The sequence below is a fragment of the Hippoglossus stenolepis genome, chromosome 15 (assembly GCF_022539355.2).
Source record: "Hippoglossus stenolepis isolate QCI-W04-F060 chromosome 15, HSTE1.2, whole genome shotgun sequence".
Taxonomy (NCBI): Eukaryota; Metazoa; Chordata; class Actinopteri; order Pleuronectiformes; family Pleuronectidae; genus Hippoglossus; species Hippoglossus stenolepis.
Window position 1 is genome coordinate 13,595,709 of NC_061497.1, and position 17,316 is coordinate 13,613,024.

Below are 17,316 nucleotides of genomic sequence, written 5' to 3' on the forward strand. Positions count from 1 at the left end.
GTTAAAACCAACAATTATTTTCACTGTCAATTACATCTGATGACTGCTTTCTTTAATAATTGTTTGATTGATTGATTATTTGGTCCTAAAAATGCAGATAAACACGGATATTTAGATATATAACAGTGAAAACAAAATTACTGTATGTTCCCTTCTATACTGGTTCACATGTGAAAAGCTGGTCCCAGGAAATGTTTTCCTAAAAATTACTAATAAATTAATTTCCTGTTAACTTGTCACTTACTCATTTAATCCCTTCAGTACTGACCATGGTGTTGATAGTGAATACAACATAATGTATATACACTGCTGCATTTTAGTCACAGTTACTTTACACATCAATGCTCATATCAACTCAGTTCAATGACCATCCTTAAAACCTATAAAAGTACTTCCTAATGACATTAAATATTAATGACTAAGTTGCTTTAGATTCAAACATTCTTATTATGTAAGTATATTATTTTCGCTTTTTATTTCTACTGCACAACAATTATACACTACTACAATTATTTGACAACTTAAGTTACTAGTTAATTAACAGAGCATGCTATATATACAGAAGAATATTATGAAGACCTAAAATACGATGCTGTGCAATAGATTAAAATACAGTAACTGATAATAAAGAGCTGTCCATGGTGCTGAAGCTGGGAGCTCTCCTCACTCCGCACACTCGCAGTGGAAATGCTAACATTCTGATTTTAAGCAGGTTTAAGGTTTACCATGGTCACCATCGTAGTTGAGCATGTTAGCTTGCTCTCATTTGCCAAGTACAGTTGAGCCTGATGGAAAATCCTTTAGTCTTTCATGCATTTCACCCTAATAGGACGTATATAATAAATAGTGTAAGTGACTGTATGTTGCTGTGTTTGGAGTTCACACAGACCAATGAGCTACGAGTTTTTCAGATTTCAAGATGCATGTGCTGGACCTGCATTATAAATTGACTCTTATCCATTCAGTAATGATGTTTACGTGTTCTTGTCAATGCTTTTTCATGCAGTATTTTCATAAATAGATGGGGACACATTTACCTTTTAACAGTCATTTTTAATTTTAGATAAACAATAAAAATCACACTTTGCTTTTTCACTACAAACTAACTGAACACATAGAGGACAATAGATCTATAGCTTCCTAGAAGCTAACAGAAAATATAGGTTGGAACAATATAAAAAACATTCAAACCTAGTGCTCAAAACTGCATGTTCTTTCTTAGTGAAGCTAAATGAACTGATGTCGATGCTGTTACACTCCACAGTTAATAACTACAGAGCTGTTTGAGGGTAACACAAAACATCTCGGTGACAAACACAAGGTGCTCAGACTTCATCATCAAGTACAGTAGGAAATACCCATTTAACTTAACTTGTGTATGCAAGTTGCAAGCGGAAGTTGACATTGAATAACTACTTAAGTTGTTTGATTTAAGATTCTCTCTTGTATACTTCGGCTACAACAACAGCTGCACATTTACATTAGTGTGCAACAAATTCAGCTTCCTTCAATTTGTCTTCCTTCGATCTCCAACTCTCTACAACTGAGTGATTCTACGTAACAACGTCAAATGTGAAGACTGTTCTGAGAAAAACAGACACCACCCAACCTCTTTCAAATCTTTAAACACACACTCCTCAGGAGGTTGCATAATTAAAATATACTCTGTTTTTCCAAAAGGAACAGGTTCACAGTTACACATCTGTATTCTGAAACAAACATTATTCCTAAAAATACAGATTTGACTTCAGTTTTCTTGCTCATAATATAATTTTCTATATTTACTGGAAATGTGGTGAGACCATCCTGAACCCATTCACATATCAATCCACATCAGGGCAAAGCAACAGATAGACTGATAAATTAACTATGAATAAATTAATGTGGGAAATGACATTGATCCTACTTTTAACAATGGCAACATGAAAAAAACATTTAAGATTGACTTTTAAATGAGGTAAATAATGTTATCTTCTGACGTGACAATCATCTCAGGATTTTGATTGTTTTTGCACATTCAGAGTTTTACGTTGTTTACATTTGCTGCAAAGCAAGATACCAGCGACCGCTACGATCTTTATCAGTGTCTACACTTGTTGAATTTAGCCACACTGTCAAACATTCAGATTGCGCTTAGCAGATCTTGCGGTCCAACAGTTGCTAGTTACACACATAAGTTGGAATAAAAAGCATTAAAAGACATTTTGTGTCTTAAAGCAACTGTGTAACTTCTGAAAATGTGATAATCCATTTTTTTTCTTTCAAATCAAACGTTGAATGCAAAACTATGGCACTTACAGCCAAACTTAGCCTGGTATTCACAAACTTTTATATGACTTTTCTATTGTCAGGTTGGAAAGATTTGAACTCTTCCCTGCAGTATTCAAAAAAGCAGACATCTGGCACATTGATACAGAGGCACGATATGTCCCACAAGCGCCATCTTTGGCGCTTTAGGCTTTTCCATACAGCAGTGTCTCTCTCATTTATAACGTCTCTGGAGTAGACGGCTGTACTGATAACAATAAAAGCAAATCTGTTCCACGAGACGCGCAAAATACTGTCTCCATCAACAAGTTTCATGTTTTTTGACAGATTCACTTCAGTGGTAATCAACACAACGGTCTACAGAAGCTGAATAATGATCGTCCTTTCACTCACACATACAGTAGCTGTGACTTGGGGGTGTGTTTTTTGCCATTGTGTCTTCAGCTTGCATGTAACTACTGTGACTGTGCCAGGCTCTCAGCGTTGCAAAAACAGGTGCCTGAACGTGTCTAGTGCAGACACTGGTGGAGGAAATAAAAATGTATGAAATGTGTCAAAAATGCCTTCATCTGAAATCAAAAGCTGAAGAGGAGTGTTCTGACCTTTGACAGTTATAAGTCTCTTTCTCCTCTTCTTCATAACGGATGTAGTGACATTGGTGTCATGAGGTCCCAGAGTAAACCTTTGCATCACACTGGAGGTCAGCAACAACAGGAGATTCAGTAATAGTACTGTTTATCAATGGCCTGGATCTCAGTGGAAGTGTTTGTATTTATGGCCAGTTAATAAGTCACACCCAGTTAAACTGGTTTGGTTTTTTGAAAATGTTTTAGTGAAGTTTTGATTCAGTTATATGATTATTCTAGAGGCTAAAGGTTTGTGGTGCTGTTGACTATCACTGCTTTATACTGAGAAGAGTTTCTATTGCTTTGTTCTCGCCATTCTATTAAATGAGGGTTGGCAAAAAAACAGAAACACCTGTCTGTATAATGGAGGACATGTTCCAACTTAACTGAATTGTGTGTATTTCGTTTTTTTGCTTCATTGTGTTTGACGAGACAGAAATCAAAAAAAAATATTTTGGGGAAACAGAATATTTAAAAATTAGAACGTGATTTAAAGGGTCACATTTTAAAGACAGCAGCAAAAAATATTGGCGCTTTGATACAAAAACCAATATCGGCCGAGTTATAGAAAGAAATGGAACATCCATTTTGGTCCAATCAGCCACGAGTGTCTCCCTCCAGCTTCACCACCACGTGATCTTGAACTCATAGATGGGCCTCTTGCAGTAGTAGTGATTGATAAGGTGCTTGTCGCAGACACCGATGCACTGCTGCTCGGCAGTGATGCCCCGCTCGGCCAGGTCACTGACGATGCAGTGCAGCAGGTCGTAAACGTCCGCCACTGCCTCCCAAGGTCCGAAGGAAACATCCACCTCGCAGTGATGCTCAAAGAGCTTGGCCTCGCTGTCCGAGCGTTCAAAGCGCAGAGAGTTAAAAAGAGGGCGCTCGTACGGCGTGATGGGCATCTCCTCCTTGTAGACACAGATCTTCAACTTGGCAAATCGGGCCTTTTTTTGCATGGCCCTCAGTTTGGCGATCTCGACAATGCGCTCCAGATTGTCTGAAATGAAAACAGTAACATTTATTATTTAAAATATTTATAAACCTATCAAAGGATTATGTTCACAAAGTTTAAATTCTGTCTTGTCGGTTGCAATATGAATAGTTTTTGGATGCTGTAATTTTTCTCCTATTCATACTGACTCATCATGTATCAAAATAAAATCCTGAAGCAAATCCAATGGATCGATCGCATGTACTGTTAAAGCCATGGTCCTGTGAAACTTATAAAGTGAACACTGTACTCAGCAGTAATCCCTTTGCAATGAGTAGGTCTATAATTTATATGAGAAATGTGCTGCAGTGTGGATTTTTGCAATAATGCAGAGAGTTTTAAACACACAGGAGAGCTGAGCAGGCGTCTGAGAGATGAGGAAAATATGCTGTGTGGGGGGAGAAGGATGCAGGTGCTCTAAAAACGACAGGAAGTCAGTTATTGTATGTTTGGCTCGCTGACTTGGCCCAGGAACGCAATTAAAGCAACAAAATGCGACTGCTGCAATTCTTCTTCTTTTTTTTTTTAAAGAAGCATTTTATCTTTTATTCAACAGGACAGAATTAAGTGTGAGAGGGAGAGAGAGTGGGGAAGACATGCGGTAAAGGGTTGGGACCTGTACAAAAGGGTGCCTGCCAAACTATTGGGTGAGTGTCGCTGAGTCATAACTCAATCAAATAGTAACACACACATGAAACACATACTTTAAATTGTGTCTTCTAAAGATATTATTACTGCAGATGTCCATTGTGAATGCACATCAATATATGCTCTTAGAAAAAGACGCTATAATATATTGATGGAGCTGATATGAGCTAGTGAAGTATTAATGGTCCCAGTTTGCTAATATGTGAACAAATATTGGCAAAAAAAATTGGACTCAAGTTGTAATTCACTGAATCTGTAGTTAATAGTGTTTGACTTTGAAAACCCCTAGAATTACCTATGGTTAAAATACACGGATGAAGCTTTGATGCTCATTTTGTAATATTTTCCCTGGATAACAAACATTGAAATGGTGATTCTTGTCTCAGTTACCTCTGTAATAGGGCAGCAGATCGAGGAAAGCTTGTCGAACCTTCTCTCCCGTGAGCGGCTGAATGTCCTCCAGGCTGTCCAGCAGCGGGCCAATGGAATAGTACTGAGCTTCCCTGTGCACCGGTCGCACTCGGCTCCTGTGGGGGAGCTCGCCTTCTCGCAGGAAGTTCAGGATGTCCCTTTGGGCGGAAAACGGTACGAGTAGAACATGTCCACACATGACTATAATCCCACCTGACGAATCCTACTTTAAATAACACAGACGATGACAGTGCAGGGATTAGTTGAACTACACTGAACAATAAAAATAGTCAGGAAAGTACGACATATATCACACCCCAAATTATTGCAATTTGACCTTTGTACAAACGACAGCTGCGTTTTTTGTTGGTTTTATACTGCATCTATTCTCATACCACTAAATGACCTCGTACATACAAGCTTCATATCTAGGTCTAACGATCTCTATGTAGCGGTAACTCTACATTACTCACTTCCTGTACTTCTGTGAGAACGTTTATTTAGGGCTACTGAAGACTGGTCTAACTTGTACTTGTATGCATCAACATTCTTGGCCGATAAAGTTGATTTTGCTTGTGCTTCTGTGTAGCAGAACCTGCAGGGCTTGTGAACGCTGAGGATAAAATGAATGCAGAAAAATACAGAGAGGTCCTGGAGGAAAAGCTGCTGCAGTGTACACAGCAGCACGAAAGAAGATTTATTTTCCAGCAATACAATAACCCCCAAAGCACCAGGACTAATATCCCAAATGAAAAGGCTCCTTCAGAGTATTTGTACACCTGCAGTGGGCCGGCTGCCTCTGAGGGGTTTTAATATATCGCTTTTTATAGTTAACTGTCATTCTGTGAACTCCTTGTGTTTGAATCATTAATACACACCTCCTCACACTGGGGGGGGGGCACTCAGACAGAACTGACCGTACCCAATCCCACTCCTCACTTAGGTTGTACATCTTCGCTCTGCTTGTTATCTCATTCATATTTAAAATAATTTGCTTTTCCTTTTTAGCCTTGAAAGCGACGTGGCTCCAGGGATGATGATGATGTCGGTCCGTTTTATATCTTATAAAAATCAGCACAGACATTACGGCCCCCTGGGGACAAATCCTTCCGCCTACATGTAGTCACTTTGGTGATTTCTCAACTTCTCAATCCTCTGCCCTCTGGGAGGTGCTACAAATCCTCGTCCACCCACACAACCTGGTTTAAGAAAAGCTTTTATCCTTATCCTGCCTCTTAATTCCTAATCCTTTCATCTGGTATTGTGATACATTAAGGTCTTGATTGTCGAGGAATATTGTGATTCATTTTTATTGTGTAATATGACATGTCTGCCTCTATGTTGTGTTGTCAACACTGACACTTTGCACTAAGCATTTTTTTACCCAACGCTGTTTGGAAAACAAATTCCACCGAGTCTTGTCACGTGAAAATTAAAGGGAAGTGAACTAGTTGCCTCCTACAGATAATCCTCAGAGAAGATACAAGATATTTATCATTCACACTCACTGCACACTGTGACATATTCTGTATATTTTACATGTGGATCTTTACCATTTTTATTTAAGTCACAATTTAATATTATTTTGTATATTACTGTCCATTTATCACTGCACCGTTTATGTTTCTTTCATAGATTGTCTGCTTGTTATTTTGCACTAAATAAGAAAAAAACATCCTCTCTGTATATTATTAGTTTTGTCTGGACACTGTTGGATCTCTATTGAAGAGAATTAGGGCCACATGATTTTTTGGGGGGGATAAAGAAATGTATGAATACTTCAGACTTTTTGCTGCTCACCCAAAATACGTTCCATCCCGATCAATGAAGTAGCGTCCATCAGCATCACGTGGGATGTAGTGACGCCCACTGAACATGGCAGCCAGCATTGTGTCCTCGTATCGCCGTAGCGTGGACAGACGGGTGGTGAAGTACATGCCCCCAATGTTCAGAGAGATGACCTCTGGAAACTGGGGATGAGAATGGAACTAAATTCAGTGAACGAGACTAAAGGTCCACAGACATCAGACATGAACAACTTACTGAACAGATTAAGAAAATGAATAAAAAGTGCCATTCTGTTTAGTGCTGTTTCAGTCCTCAGACCATTATCAGGTAAAATGAATATAACTAAACAGCATCAGTGTAGTGTAGTACTACAGACTACTCTTATTCAACTACATTATACTATAGTAGTTAAATGATAAAGCTCCCCCACCCCCTGTACTTTAGCACTATGAACACACTATCTTACATAAGGCAGCTGATTACCTCAGCCAAGGAGATTATATGTTTTCTTCAGTGTTTGTTTTTTAGCAGGATTACGCAAAAACTGCTCAAGCGATTTCCATGAAATGTTGTGGAGGGGTGGGGCATGAGCCAAAGAAGAACCCATTACATTTTGGAGCGGATCCGGATAAACAGGTGGATTCAGGAATACTATTTCATGTTCTGTTACATTGTGAGACAGAGCATTAGCCCTGTGTGTGCTCTCTTTGTGAACCTTCTGGTTTCTTGCACAAATGATGCATTATGTTGTTGCGTGTCAGCAAAAGAAACTGAATAGAAACGCTGCTCTGTCTGTTCAGTTGTTGATGTGAGGAAGAACCTGTTCGGTGAGCCGACACTTTGCAGTCACACCACAGAGGACCATAAGAGGATTATTCTGCTGTGGCCATGTTTAGTACACATCATATGTTGGCTCGTTAACGAGAGTCAGGTGACACAACTGTCAGCCAATCCTGACCTGAATCAGGGGCCCAGCTGAATCAGGCCAACCAGACAACAAGTTACATATTTCAGAATCGTCTGTGGATAATCTTTGAAGCACTCCCTGTAGATATTGTTACCATAAACCTCACTGTGAAAACTAGTATGTGCAGCTAGTTCTGTTTAACACCCATGGACATGTGTATATAGAGTATTACAGCCAAGGTGTCCAGTGCATACTTTGACTGTGTGTGTGGATGTTTTTCATGTTGTCGTCCATTAGAGGACTGACCAGTGTATTAATAGCCACATGCAGCCAACATGCAAATGATGAGATTCATGCAGATAGAAAATTAATCCGCAGCTATTTCGATAATGGAATAATCATTGATTCATCATTTGTTTGAATAAACATTTAAAGCTAGATATATACATCCACCCATTGGTTTTTAGGTTTTCATTTTGTTTCGAGTTTCTTTCTGGAGCACTTTGTTTCATACAAACAAAGTTTATTATGAGGAGTGAAACAAAAGATTGGAAACGTTGTCAGTAGGAAAAGAACAGAAATGGGAAGGTTATAGTTCTGATCAAGGGGAGAGTCAGGTTATATTGATCATATGACAGGCAGTCATAATGTGATGTATTGGACACTATGGTTATAAAGACTGGTTTTACATGGAGACTATTGAACTGTGTGTTTAGTACTTTACTGGTGTCAGGGATGACAGCTGTTATTATCCAGTGGTAAATATTAGGTTTACGTGTATATTTCCTTACTGTGTAGCTTTTCTATCTGAAGCTGGACATTACGTGAGTGTGGTTTCCAGTGTGTTAGCTTGTGTTGTGTTCGCTAGTTCTGTAACGTGGTGCTGGTCCCTGTCCATCGGGTCCGTGGAGCGGCCTACCTCCTGCTCCTGTGCGCTCAGCGCGGGGCGCAGCGGCTTGCTCAGGCTGCGGCTCGGCGAGGGGGAGGCCGGCGGCTTCCGGAGCTCGTCCTCCGCAGTGTCCGAGCCGGACATGGCATCGCTGGGTTTGTCGGTGTCCCCCGCGGCCGAGAACACCACCATCACTCTGGGTAGAGGCAGCGTGCGTCTCTCCTGGATGAAGCGCCTCACCCGCGTCGTGGCGGAGGGCAGCGGGCTGAAGGACGGAGCCTGCTGCCGCTCCCTGCCACCGCCGCCGCCCCCGGGACCGTCAGAGCCGCTGGAGCCGCTGGAGCCGCCGGAGCCATTCTGATGCATGCGCGCGTCCAGGCACGAGACCGGGGCTGACAGCACGAGCCACAGCGCGCGGCAGTTACACACAACAACAAAAACAACAACAACAAGTAGTGGAGAGGGAGGAGCGCGAGCCGCTGCAGGGACACACCCAGACTTTAACCCGGCACCGCGAACATGGAGGCAGCGCCTTCACCGACACACCGGCACAGTGAAGAAACATCCCAGGCTGTGGTGAGATGGAGAATCCACAGCCGAGAGGACCGAGCCCGTCATGTCTGCTGTCATGCGTGGTGTGACGCGTCAGCGCCGTCATGACGTCAGGCAGCGACTGATTTAAGGGGAGCGTGGTCTGAGGCTCCAGTGGAGAATCTGTGGTCTGGGAATCAAGATGGACGACGTGACAGCGCCCCTCGAAGTGAAGCCAAAGAGCCTCCACCGCCCCCTGGTGGCTGGATGAAGTGCAGGTCCCCAATGCCGCGTTCTAGAACAACTCGGATGTCGGAATTTATGTTTTCGTATGAATGGAGTCTGCACTAGTCACAGTTGAATTGTCTCATCACGAGCCAAATAAACTGACATGGAAGTCGGAAATTGGAAATATCGGAATATCCACAACCGAATTGTCTGTAACGCAGCAATTGACCCCGCCCGCCTCCTCCATGACACTGTTCAGACCCGGTATTTATGCCGTGTTCCATTACACCTCGGAGCTCAGCCCGAGCTCTGACGTAAAACCTGAGAAACCCGAGTTGATAGCACTCCAGTTGCACAGGAACAATTTTTACGTTCGCCATTGTTAGCTAAAACAGTTCATAATTACACATTACGCTGCATTTCACGCATACTACCACCCTAGTAAAACATCCACAGACAGTAATTGGACAGCGCTATATGTACGACACGTTTAATGACAGAAGTGCTGATAAACAGTAAAACATACAGCTTTCACGACTGTTGATATATGGAGGGGCCATCTTGGATTTCAAAGTCCTGGGTCTGAGGTTCCTCCAGCTGTCTGAGTCCAAATACTGACTTGTGGGGGCGTTCCAGTTGCAACTTCCGATACGGGGGTTGGAAATTCCGAGCTCCGAGGTTTAATGGAATGGGGCATAATAATTTTGTGGTAAATTTGGTTTTAAACAGTTAGTTGATAATATTCCAGAGGTATCTTCCACCTAATGAGGGAGTTTTTCTTTCCACACTTCCAAGTGTTTGCTCATTATGGAATACTGTTTAGGATTCTAAATAATATTTTAAGGACCAGTAGAGTTCCAGACATTCAATGCCAAGGCGCAATTAAGTTGTGGTAACACATGGTAGCCCAACACCTTACTGTACTAAGACACTAATCCTCTAATTGGTGACCGGTCTGTATATAAGTTATATAACAGCCCTTGGTTGAAGCACTTCTGGCAGCCATTACAACATCAAGTCTTCTTGGGTATGATGCCACAGGCTTTTCACAACTGGATTCAAGAATTTTCTGTCTTTCATTTCTGAAGAACCTCTCAAGCTTAGTCAGGTTGGATGGGGATCAGCCATTTGCAGGTCTCTCTTGAAATGTTTGATTGGGTTCAAGCTAATGTTATAAAGGAGCCTATAAGCACGTTTGGTACATGTCAGGGTTCTGGAAACCCCCAGAGTTGTCCTGCATTGGCTGCATGTGCTGAACGTCATTGTCCTGCTAGAGGGGAACATTTGGCCCAGGCTGAGATTCCGAGGACTATAGACCAGGTTTTCATAAACATATCTCTGTACTTTGCTCAGCATTCCCTGACAAATCCCCACAGCAGCATTCTTCTCCAATGGAATGGTATTGATCGGTTGATAAGCGGTGCCTGGTTTCTTATGATGCCCATGATTGAGGTTAAACTGTTTAATCTCGGTTTCTCCGAGTCTGTTGTCATGCAGACACCAGCTCACCTCAAGAGGCAGGATTCCAGTAACAACAGTTTGATGTCTTGTACATTTTTAATGCTGATCTTTTAACTCGTCGAAATTACAAATTTAGACTGATACGTAGGAGGCGGCTTCGTTACTGCACTTTGTAAAACTTAACAACAGCTAAAGTGGAAACTTAGTCTCACCACTAAGGCTTTTTTTTAAAGAGCAGCATCAGATAAATGAAGCGGCAAGCGGTTGTGTGTCCAGTTCAAACCACACAGAGATTACAGACGTGTGCTTCGGGGAGGTCTTTCTCATCTGTCTTGAGAGTGACGGATGTGGCGAGGTATTGAAAGAGGAAGCACAGGCTGCTCTGCTGCGTGTGAAGAATGAAGGCAGCCGGACCACTGAAGGTAACACGACAACATTTCACACATCACAATGTCTCACTCGTGTCTTTACCTTTAGAATCGATTAACAATGTCTTTAATATGTTTGTGTGTTTGACCTGAATATAATGTTACCGTTGGAGACTTTAACATTTCTGTCAGGCCTATAAAACCATCCATCCATCTATTATCTGTACTGCTTAACCTTTAAGGGTCACAGTGGGACTGGAGCTACTCCCAGCTGAAATTGGACGTGAGGTGGGCTACCCTGGACAGTGTGAAACTAACTCTAATATAATACACTATTATCTCACATTCTGAAGTCCTACTCTCTTCCTGGTCTTCTACTGACGAGAGGACCACTGCAGTTTGGGGACAGGTCCGTGTCCCATCACCGACAAACAACTCACCACTTTCCTTCACATTAACCATACTGTTGTTGGCATTCACAGATATAATAGATTTGACATTTTTAGAAATGCTGTCAGTGAACATAAAACCGACTCGTTCAAGACAGACACGGCGTCTTGTCTTCTGATGGACTCATTAGGAGAAGTATGGCGGCCGTCAATCAGAGACATTGTGTACACGCAAGTATTTTATCATCAGACGCCATCGGCTTTACAGCAGAGTGTCAAAGATAAACTAAGAAACTCAAGCCACATGTGGGAGTGGACTGAACTTTCTGACCACGTTCCGTAGCATAAATGCAGAGAATGAAGACTTCAATCAAGAATCAAGACTTTTACCACTGGTTTCTTTATCGCCAGCGGGGTTATAGTCTCTTCTTATTTTTTCTTTCTTCTTTTGCTTCTTACTTTTAATGTTTTAAAGTAAATTTTTTTGTTTTATTTGAATTTGTATTTTCTTATATTTATTTTCATATTTTGAATGTTTTATTTTTTCATTTGTATTTTTTTATTTCTATTTTTATTTCTGCTGATAATTGCAAAAGTACCTACACTGAAGATATGTCGTGTCTTCTGCATCAGTAGTATCACTTTAGAAACAAAGCCCTGGGACTGAAATGGTGAAAAAAGTTGTGTTTAAAAGTTAACATCTAACATTTAACATTTATCAATCTCTTTTATAACTTAAATTAATCCCAACCGAAAGCTAAAGTGTACCAGACCTTTCCAGATCCACTGGCTGTAGATACAGATAGAAATAATGACTTTAAAGCTGTATAACAGTTAATGTTTCTGTACCACATTATTATTGAGTCGAGCCCTTGCATGTAGGTGTTAGTCTACATTATAGAACCTACACTGCGTTTCAGTTTTGTTTCAGTCGACCACTTCCTGTTCATAGGTTTTATTAACAGGAAGACAGCAGCTACCTCAACCATGACAGAGAAGAGGCGAGTTGACTAATGGACCAGCAGTGTTTTCACTCTCAACAACTAAATAACTGACATATCAGTCCACTTGTGAGCTGGTCGATAGTTATTGAGCAGTGTTGAGAGTGTGTTTGTGCAAATAGGACAGTTGATCATGTGTGTCTTTTGTGTATCTTGTAGGTATGCTTGGAAACTCCAGTGTGTTGGCTGCAGTCCTGACTGTTGTGTCAGTGGTGTCACTGAGTCTCCTGTCTCTTATGTGTATGTGCTGTAAAAGGAAGACCAGTAAGTGCAGCTGAAAAACAGCAGCCTCACTCACATTGAACTTGTGCGTTGTTTTGTTTGTTTTTCTCGTATTCATGGCTCATCATTTTAATTTGAGTTATTACTTGAAAAGGTTTACATGCTCTAATGTTCAGTAAACACATCACTTTCCTCATCTTGTACATTGCTGCTGCTCCTCCTTTCAGCCACTTAAAACTAAATGTGACCCATCCCTATTTTCCAAGGGAGTATTTTGTGGATCTTGATGGAAAAAACATTTAGGGATCTGATATCTACAAGTGAATGTAATTTGGTGCAGTTTGATTGAATTCAAGGAGACTGCTTCCATTGCAAAGGTCACAATCTAGTTTTAGAAACACACAAACTTTCCAACTCAGTCGAGTGTGAAAGTGCACATGTGGACAAACATGGAAACTCACAAACTGAGTTTATCAAACGTCTGAGCCCGGTTTCTTAAAATGCAACTTAGTTTAAATTGTTGACTACAGAGTTAAAAATGTTTCACTGTGTTTTATTTGTTGCAGAGGTCATACATGAGGAGGATCACACATATGACCTGCAGACATTGTAAGTACCTAATATTCAGTCCACTTTCTTAAAGCCATGTTTGCACATTACTGTCATTTGTACAAATTCCTGTTGTTTATGAGAATATTACACAACATCAGTTTAATTGTTGTGACGAAATTTAGTTAAAGATATTCAGCAGAAACTGTCAAATGAATATCCAAACTTTCTAATATGAAGCTATCGCAGTGTAAAATGGATCCTATTATGTCCTTACAGTAAAATTGTAGTAAGCTAACATAACATTTTTGCGATACGTGTTTTTAAATTTTCTTATTAAATGAGTCATTTTTCTATTACTGTATAAAATGTTGTCATTTAAATACTCTTATCTCCACAGTCAACGCGGGGGAAGTATTTTTGCGGTGATGCAGTCAAGACCAGGTAAAGAACATCAGCTCCAGTTTCAGACAATGAATCTGTTGATGACAAGTTATTAAAGTTATTAAAATATTTCCCACAGGGATTTGCATTTATTGTTCACTTTTAATTTGCATATTCAACCAACTCTGACATATTTTCCCCAGTCACCAGAACCAATCAGATACCTTCAACCACAGTGTATGTATATTACAATATATAAGCCAATCTCATCTCTTTGTAGTGCAGCATTTGTTGTACTTTTTTTTATGAATAGCTAAAAATAAAATAAAGGTTGGATTCTATACAGAAAACTACTGTTTCATGTGTTTTTCAGTGACATTCAAGAGGAACCATCACAAGGTAAGCTTATCTTTTATTTTCTCAAGGTTTCAGTTTTAAGACAAAGATTTAGCAGCTTTCATTTTACATAAACCTGCAGTGAGCTGAATTATCTGAAGAGTTTGATCCTTCGCCGTGTTTTACAGACGCAGCTGATGATCAGTCAGACTATGAAAATATCAAACAAGGTAAGTTTACATACACAACACACACATTAAACACCAGTACATTCATTTTCAAGTGTATGTGTTTTTTATATATCATTGTCTGACTGCATCCTTGCTGTGCTGTGTCAGTCTTCACTCCTGCACATCACACAGGGAGACTAGAACATACATATGTGTAAGTATATCAGCTCTACTCATTCCCTTTCTCATCAAAAACATAGACAATGCAAAGTACTGAATGGAAACATGTGGATAGATTTATACAAATTATTTTGAATATAAATAAAGATTTAGCTGTATTTTTGTCCTAGAATTAAATTAAATAAAGTACGAGGTCTAAACCTTTTTTAAATAAAAAATATAATAAAGTAAAAAAAATTAAATATTATTTTTCATATAAAACTTTGGTTTTGCTCAAAATTCAGAAAACTCAAAAACTAAATAACCTTCACCAAAACTACGTGACCTCATTAAATGTGTTTCATTAATTTTTGCTTCTATTGAAATTGAATAACTCTATGGAGTCAAAATCCATGAGGAACATTTAAACATTGAGTCTGAAATCCCTGAATAATGAGGGATTAGTCTACGTGGCCATTAATGTATAAAACTATTTACATACAGAACAGTGGGTTCACAAATGTGTGTGTGTATTGTTTTTAGATCTCCCATCCCGAACGCAGTGTATGGAAATGGTGAGCATTTTTATTTGCTCCTCTTCTCTTTACCCTTTAAAACTGAAAATGTGTTTGTCACCAGTTTCTCAAAATGAAACAGTTGAGAATGTTTCTACATTAATTACATGTATTTGTTGTTTGTTGTCTAGATGCTGATCAAACAATGGATGTTTATGAAAACTTTTTCCAATCCTTGCCTATAACAGATGGTAGGTCCCCTGTCCACTGTATCAACATATCTGGTAGAAAGAAATGCTTACTCATGGTTTCCAGTTCATTAAAGCTCGACTCATTCCAACAGATGAGGACGACTACGAAAACTCTGAATTCCTGCAGCAACAAGAAGATGGTGAGTAGAACAAACAGTATTTGTTTGTGTTATGCATTGTTTATCTGTAATTAACATTAAATTACAGACTCTCTGTAGCCTCCCTGAGCTGAAGTGAACCTACCTCCAGGCAATTATTATAACTGACAGGTCCATCAACAGGAAATTTACGACTTGGATAAATTATAAATCATCTTTTAAGAAGAGATGTCAAAGGTTTTCTGGTTCTAACCTTCTAAATGTTCAGATTTTCTATTTTCTAACTTCCACTCTAAGAAGAAAATGAATTAAATATGATGTAATATTCTTTTACATCTGCAGCATAGTTGAATGAACCTCTGGTATTTCATGTTTTCCTTGAATACAGTGCATTGGCCGTAAGGTTTTTTACTGGAAGTGATTGTGAAACGTTGAAATCAGAGTTGAAAAACAAATGAGAAAAATGTGAAGGTTTATAAGTGAGTTAGTACAGTAACAATGAAACTGTTCGCTTTTTCAAACATATTAAAGCGGTTCCTTCTTCTACTAAACCTCAAACTCTCGTACTAAAAAATATTCCAAAAAGTAATGTAACCAGTAACTGGAATGTACTGAGGCAGAAACAGAAAGAACATATAACTGCACCAGTGCCTCAGCATAGAACTTGTGTACAGTTCTTAGATGAATGTGGTTAAACCTGCTGCAGAAATTCGCACCTGAGTGAACTCTCCAATAAACACACACTGAACATTGAAATCATTCACCCGTCCTTAGCAATCACCCTGAATCACCCTGGCAACCACAAAATCAATCCTCTCAACTGCCTAGAAACACCATAGAAACGGGCCCCGCCGACCCCAACGGCCACCCAATCAGATTCCATCGTCCAAACTTTACTTTTCTTTAACAGCTTATCGAGAGCGAACAGTCAAACACCCAGCAGCTTATCCAGCGTGTTGTTTCCCCCCCACGAATCCATTGATTTCTGTCGAGTGTTACATAACATCTAAGGCCAGTTATGATCGGCTTGTTAAAAATGCTGACGAATGCCTCTGCCAGTCGTTCCCAGAGATGACGACGACACTGTCCCAGTCAGGGTTTGTGCAGAGGTCACCAGCAGAGTTAGAACCTAGAAATCCCATCAAATGTTTTCCTGTACTTCAAAAAGAAGGAAACAAAGTCATGACATTAACACTGCTGCCTGTGGAGTAATAGAGATAATATGTATTTATACTTTTGTAAATTAAGATTTTACAGCTGACTCATACACAATGTAACACAGCATTTACTTTAGCATAAAACCCTTTATGCTGTTGGTCCATATATAGACAGCTGCTATATTGCTGTGTTCACTTATTACACTGAATGTGACATTTCTCATTTTCTCCGCCTTTTTCAACTTTCTCCACCATTTATTTTTCTATGACAGAGGAGCTCGATTATGTGAATGAAAGCCCGGTTATGCGCCTGACGGGGACCATCCTCAGAAAACACCAGTGAATGACGCAGACAGCCTCTACTGGCTGTTGTCCATAGCTGACAGTCCAAGTTGTTCAGTTTTATTGTGTGTCTGCTGTGTGTGATGTGCAAATTCTGTGGACAGCTGTGTGAATAAATACTCATGAACCCTCATTGTGTATAGTCTGTGAAAACGGAGGTCGCCACCTAGCGGTTAACAATATGCAAAACATGCAGAATTATATAGAGCAAGCGATGCCTCGTCTCAACATTTACTGCAAGTAAGCAACTGCCACTTCCGGTGAAAGATGTATTTCTTTGACGTTCTTGTGCGTTTGTTTTGATACGAGTGGTTATTTGGGTCTGAAAACTCAAAAGTATTGAACAATTTGTCTTTTGAGTATTAAGGTGGAAATGAATTGGTACCTTCATGTAAATACTGTTGGAAACAAGTACCAGTTTCATTCTCAAATTCAAGAATGCATTTAATTTTTTTTCTCTAGCTGAACAGACTTGCATCACTCTTTTTTCTGTCCAAAAAATCTCCTAGAGTTTATGAAAATGCAGGAACAGAAATAATCTCTGTAGTTAATGTATTAAAAGTGGGAGCACCTCTTCCACCCCTATGTAGTGTTTTAAAGGAGCACAAGGTTTCAAAGAGTATA

The 17,316-nt window shown here is 39.9% G+C and overlaps 2 protein-coding genes across 2 annotated transcripts; one reads left to right on the forward strand and one right to left on the reverse strand.

Moving 5' to 3' along the window:
- Positions 1–1,032: 1,032 nt before the first annotated feature.
- On the reverse strand, positions 1,033–9,276 carry kctd7 (potassium channel tetramerization domain containing 7). The gene is made up of 4 exons (XM_035178968.2): positions 8,562–9,276; positions 6,748–6,917; positions 4,927–5,105; positions 1,033–3,894 (listed from the first exon to the last, which is right to left on the reverse strand). Exons 1-4 carry the CDS (start codon positions 8,895–8,897, stop codon positions 3,518–3,520), a joined length of 1,062 nt encoding a protein of 353 aa, XP_035034859.2. The 5' UTR covers positions 8,898–9,276; the 3' UTR covers positions 1,033–3,517.
- Positions 9,277–10,951: 1,675 nt separating this feature from the next.
- si:dkey-183i3.6 (LAT2 domain-containing protein) lies at positions 10,952–16,825 on the forward strand. The gene is made up of 12 exons (XM_035178969.1): positions 10,952–11,173; positions 12,669–12,773; positions 13,298–13,340; positions 13,681–13,724; positions 13,868–13,901; positions 14,038–14,063; positions 14,189–14,230; positions 14,339–14,384; positions 14,873–14,904; positions 15,036–15,095; positions 15,188–15,235; positions 16,623–16,825. Exons 2-12 carry the CDS (start codon positions 12,671–12,673, stop codon positions 16,691–16,693), a joined length of 549 nt encoding a protein of 182 aa, XP_035034860.1. The 5' UTR covers positions 10,952–11,173; positions 12,669–12,670; the 3' UTR covers positions 16,694–16,825.
- Positions 16,826–17,316: the final 491 nt, after the last annotated feature.

Coding starts and splice junctions, on each gene's coding strand:
- si:dkey-183i3.6 (XM_035178969.1), top strand. CDS start 12,671: ATGCTTGGAAACTCCAGTGTGTTGGCTGCAGTCCTGACTGTTGTGTCA. Junction 13,725..13,867: donor GGTGATGCAGTCAAGACCAG/GTAAAGAACATC, acceptor TATTTTCCCCAG/TCACCAGAACCAATCAGATA. Junction 15,096..15,187: donor ATCCTTGCCTATAACAGATG/GTAGGTCCCCTG, acceptor TCATTCCAACAG/ATGAGGACGACTACGAAAAC.
- kctd7 (XM_035178968.2), bottom strand. CDS start 8,897: ATGCATCAGAATGGCTCCGGCGGCTCCAGCGGCTCCAGCGGCTCTGAC. Junction 6,918..8,561: donor TGAGCGCACAGGAGCAGGAG/GTAGGCCGCTCC, acceptor TCTCATCCCCAG/TTTCCAGAGGTCATCTCTCT. Junction 5,106..6,747: donor CGGGATGGAACGTATTTTGG/GTGAGCAGCAAA, acceptor TTCCGCCCAAAG/GGACATCCTGAACTTCCTGC.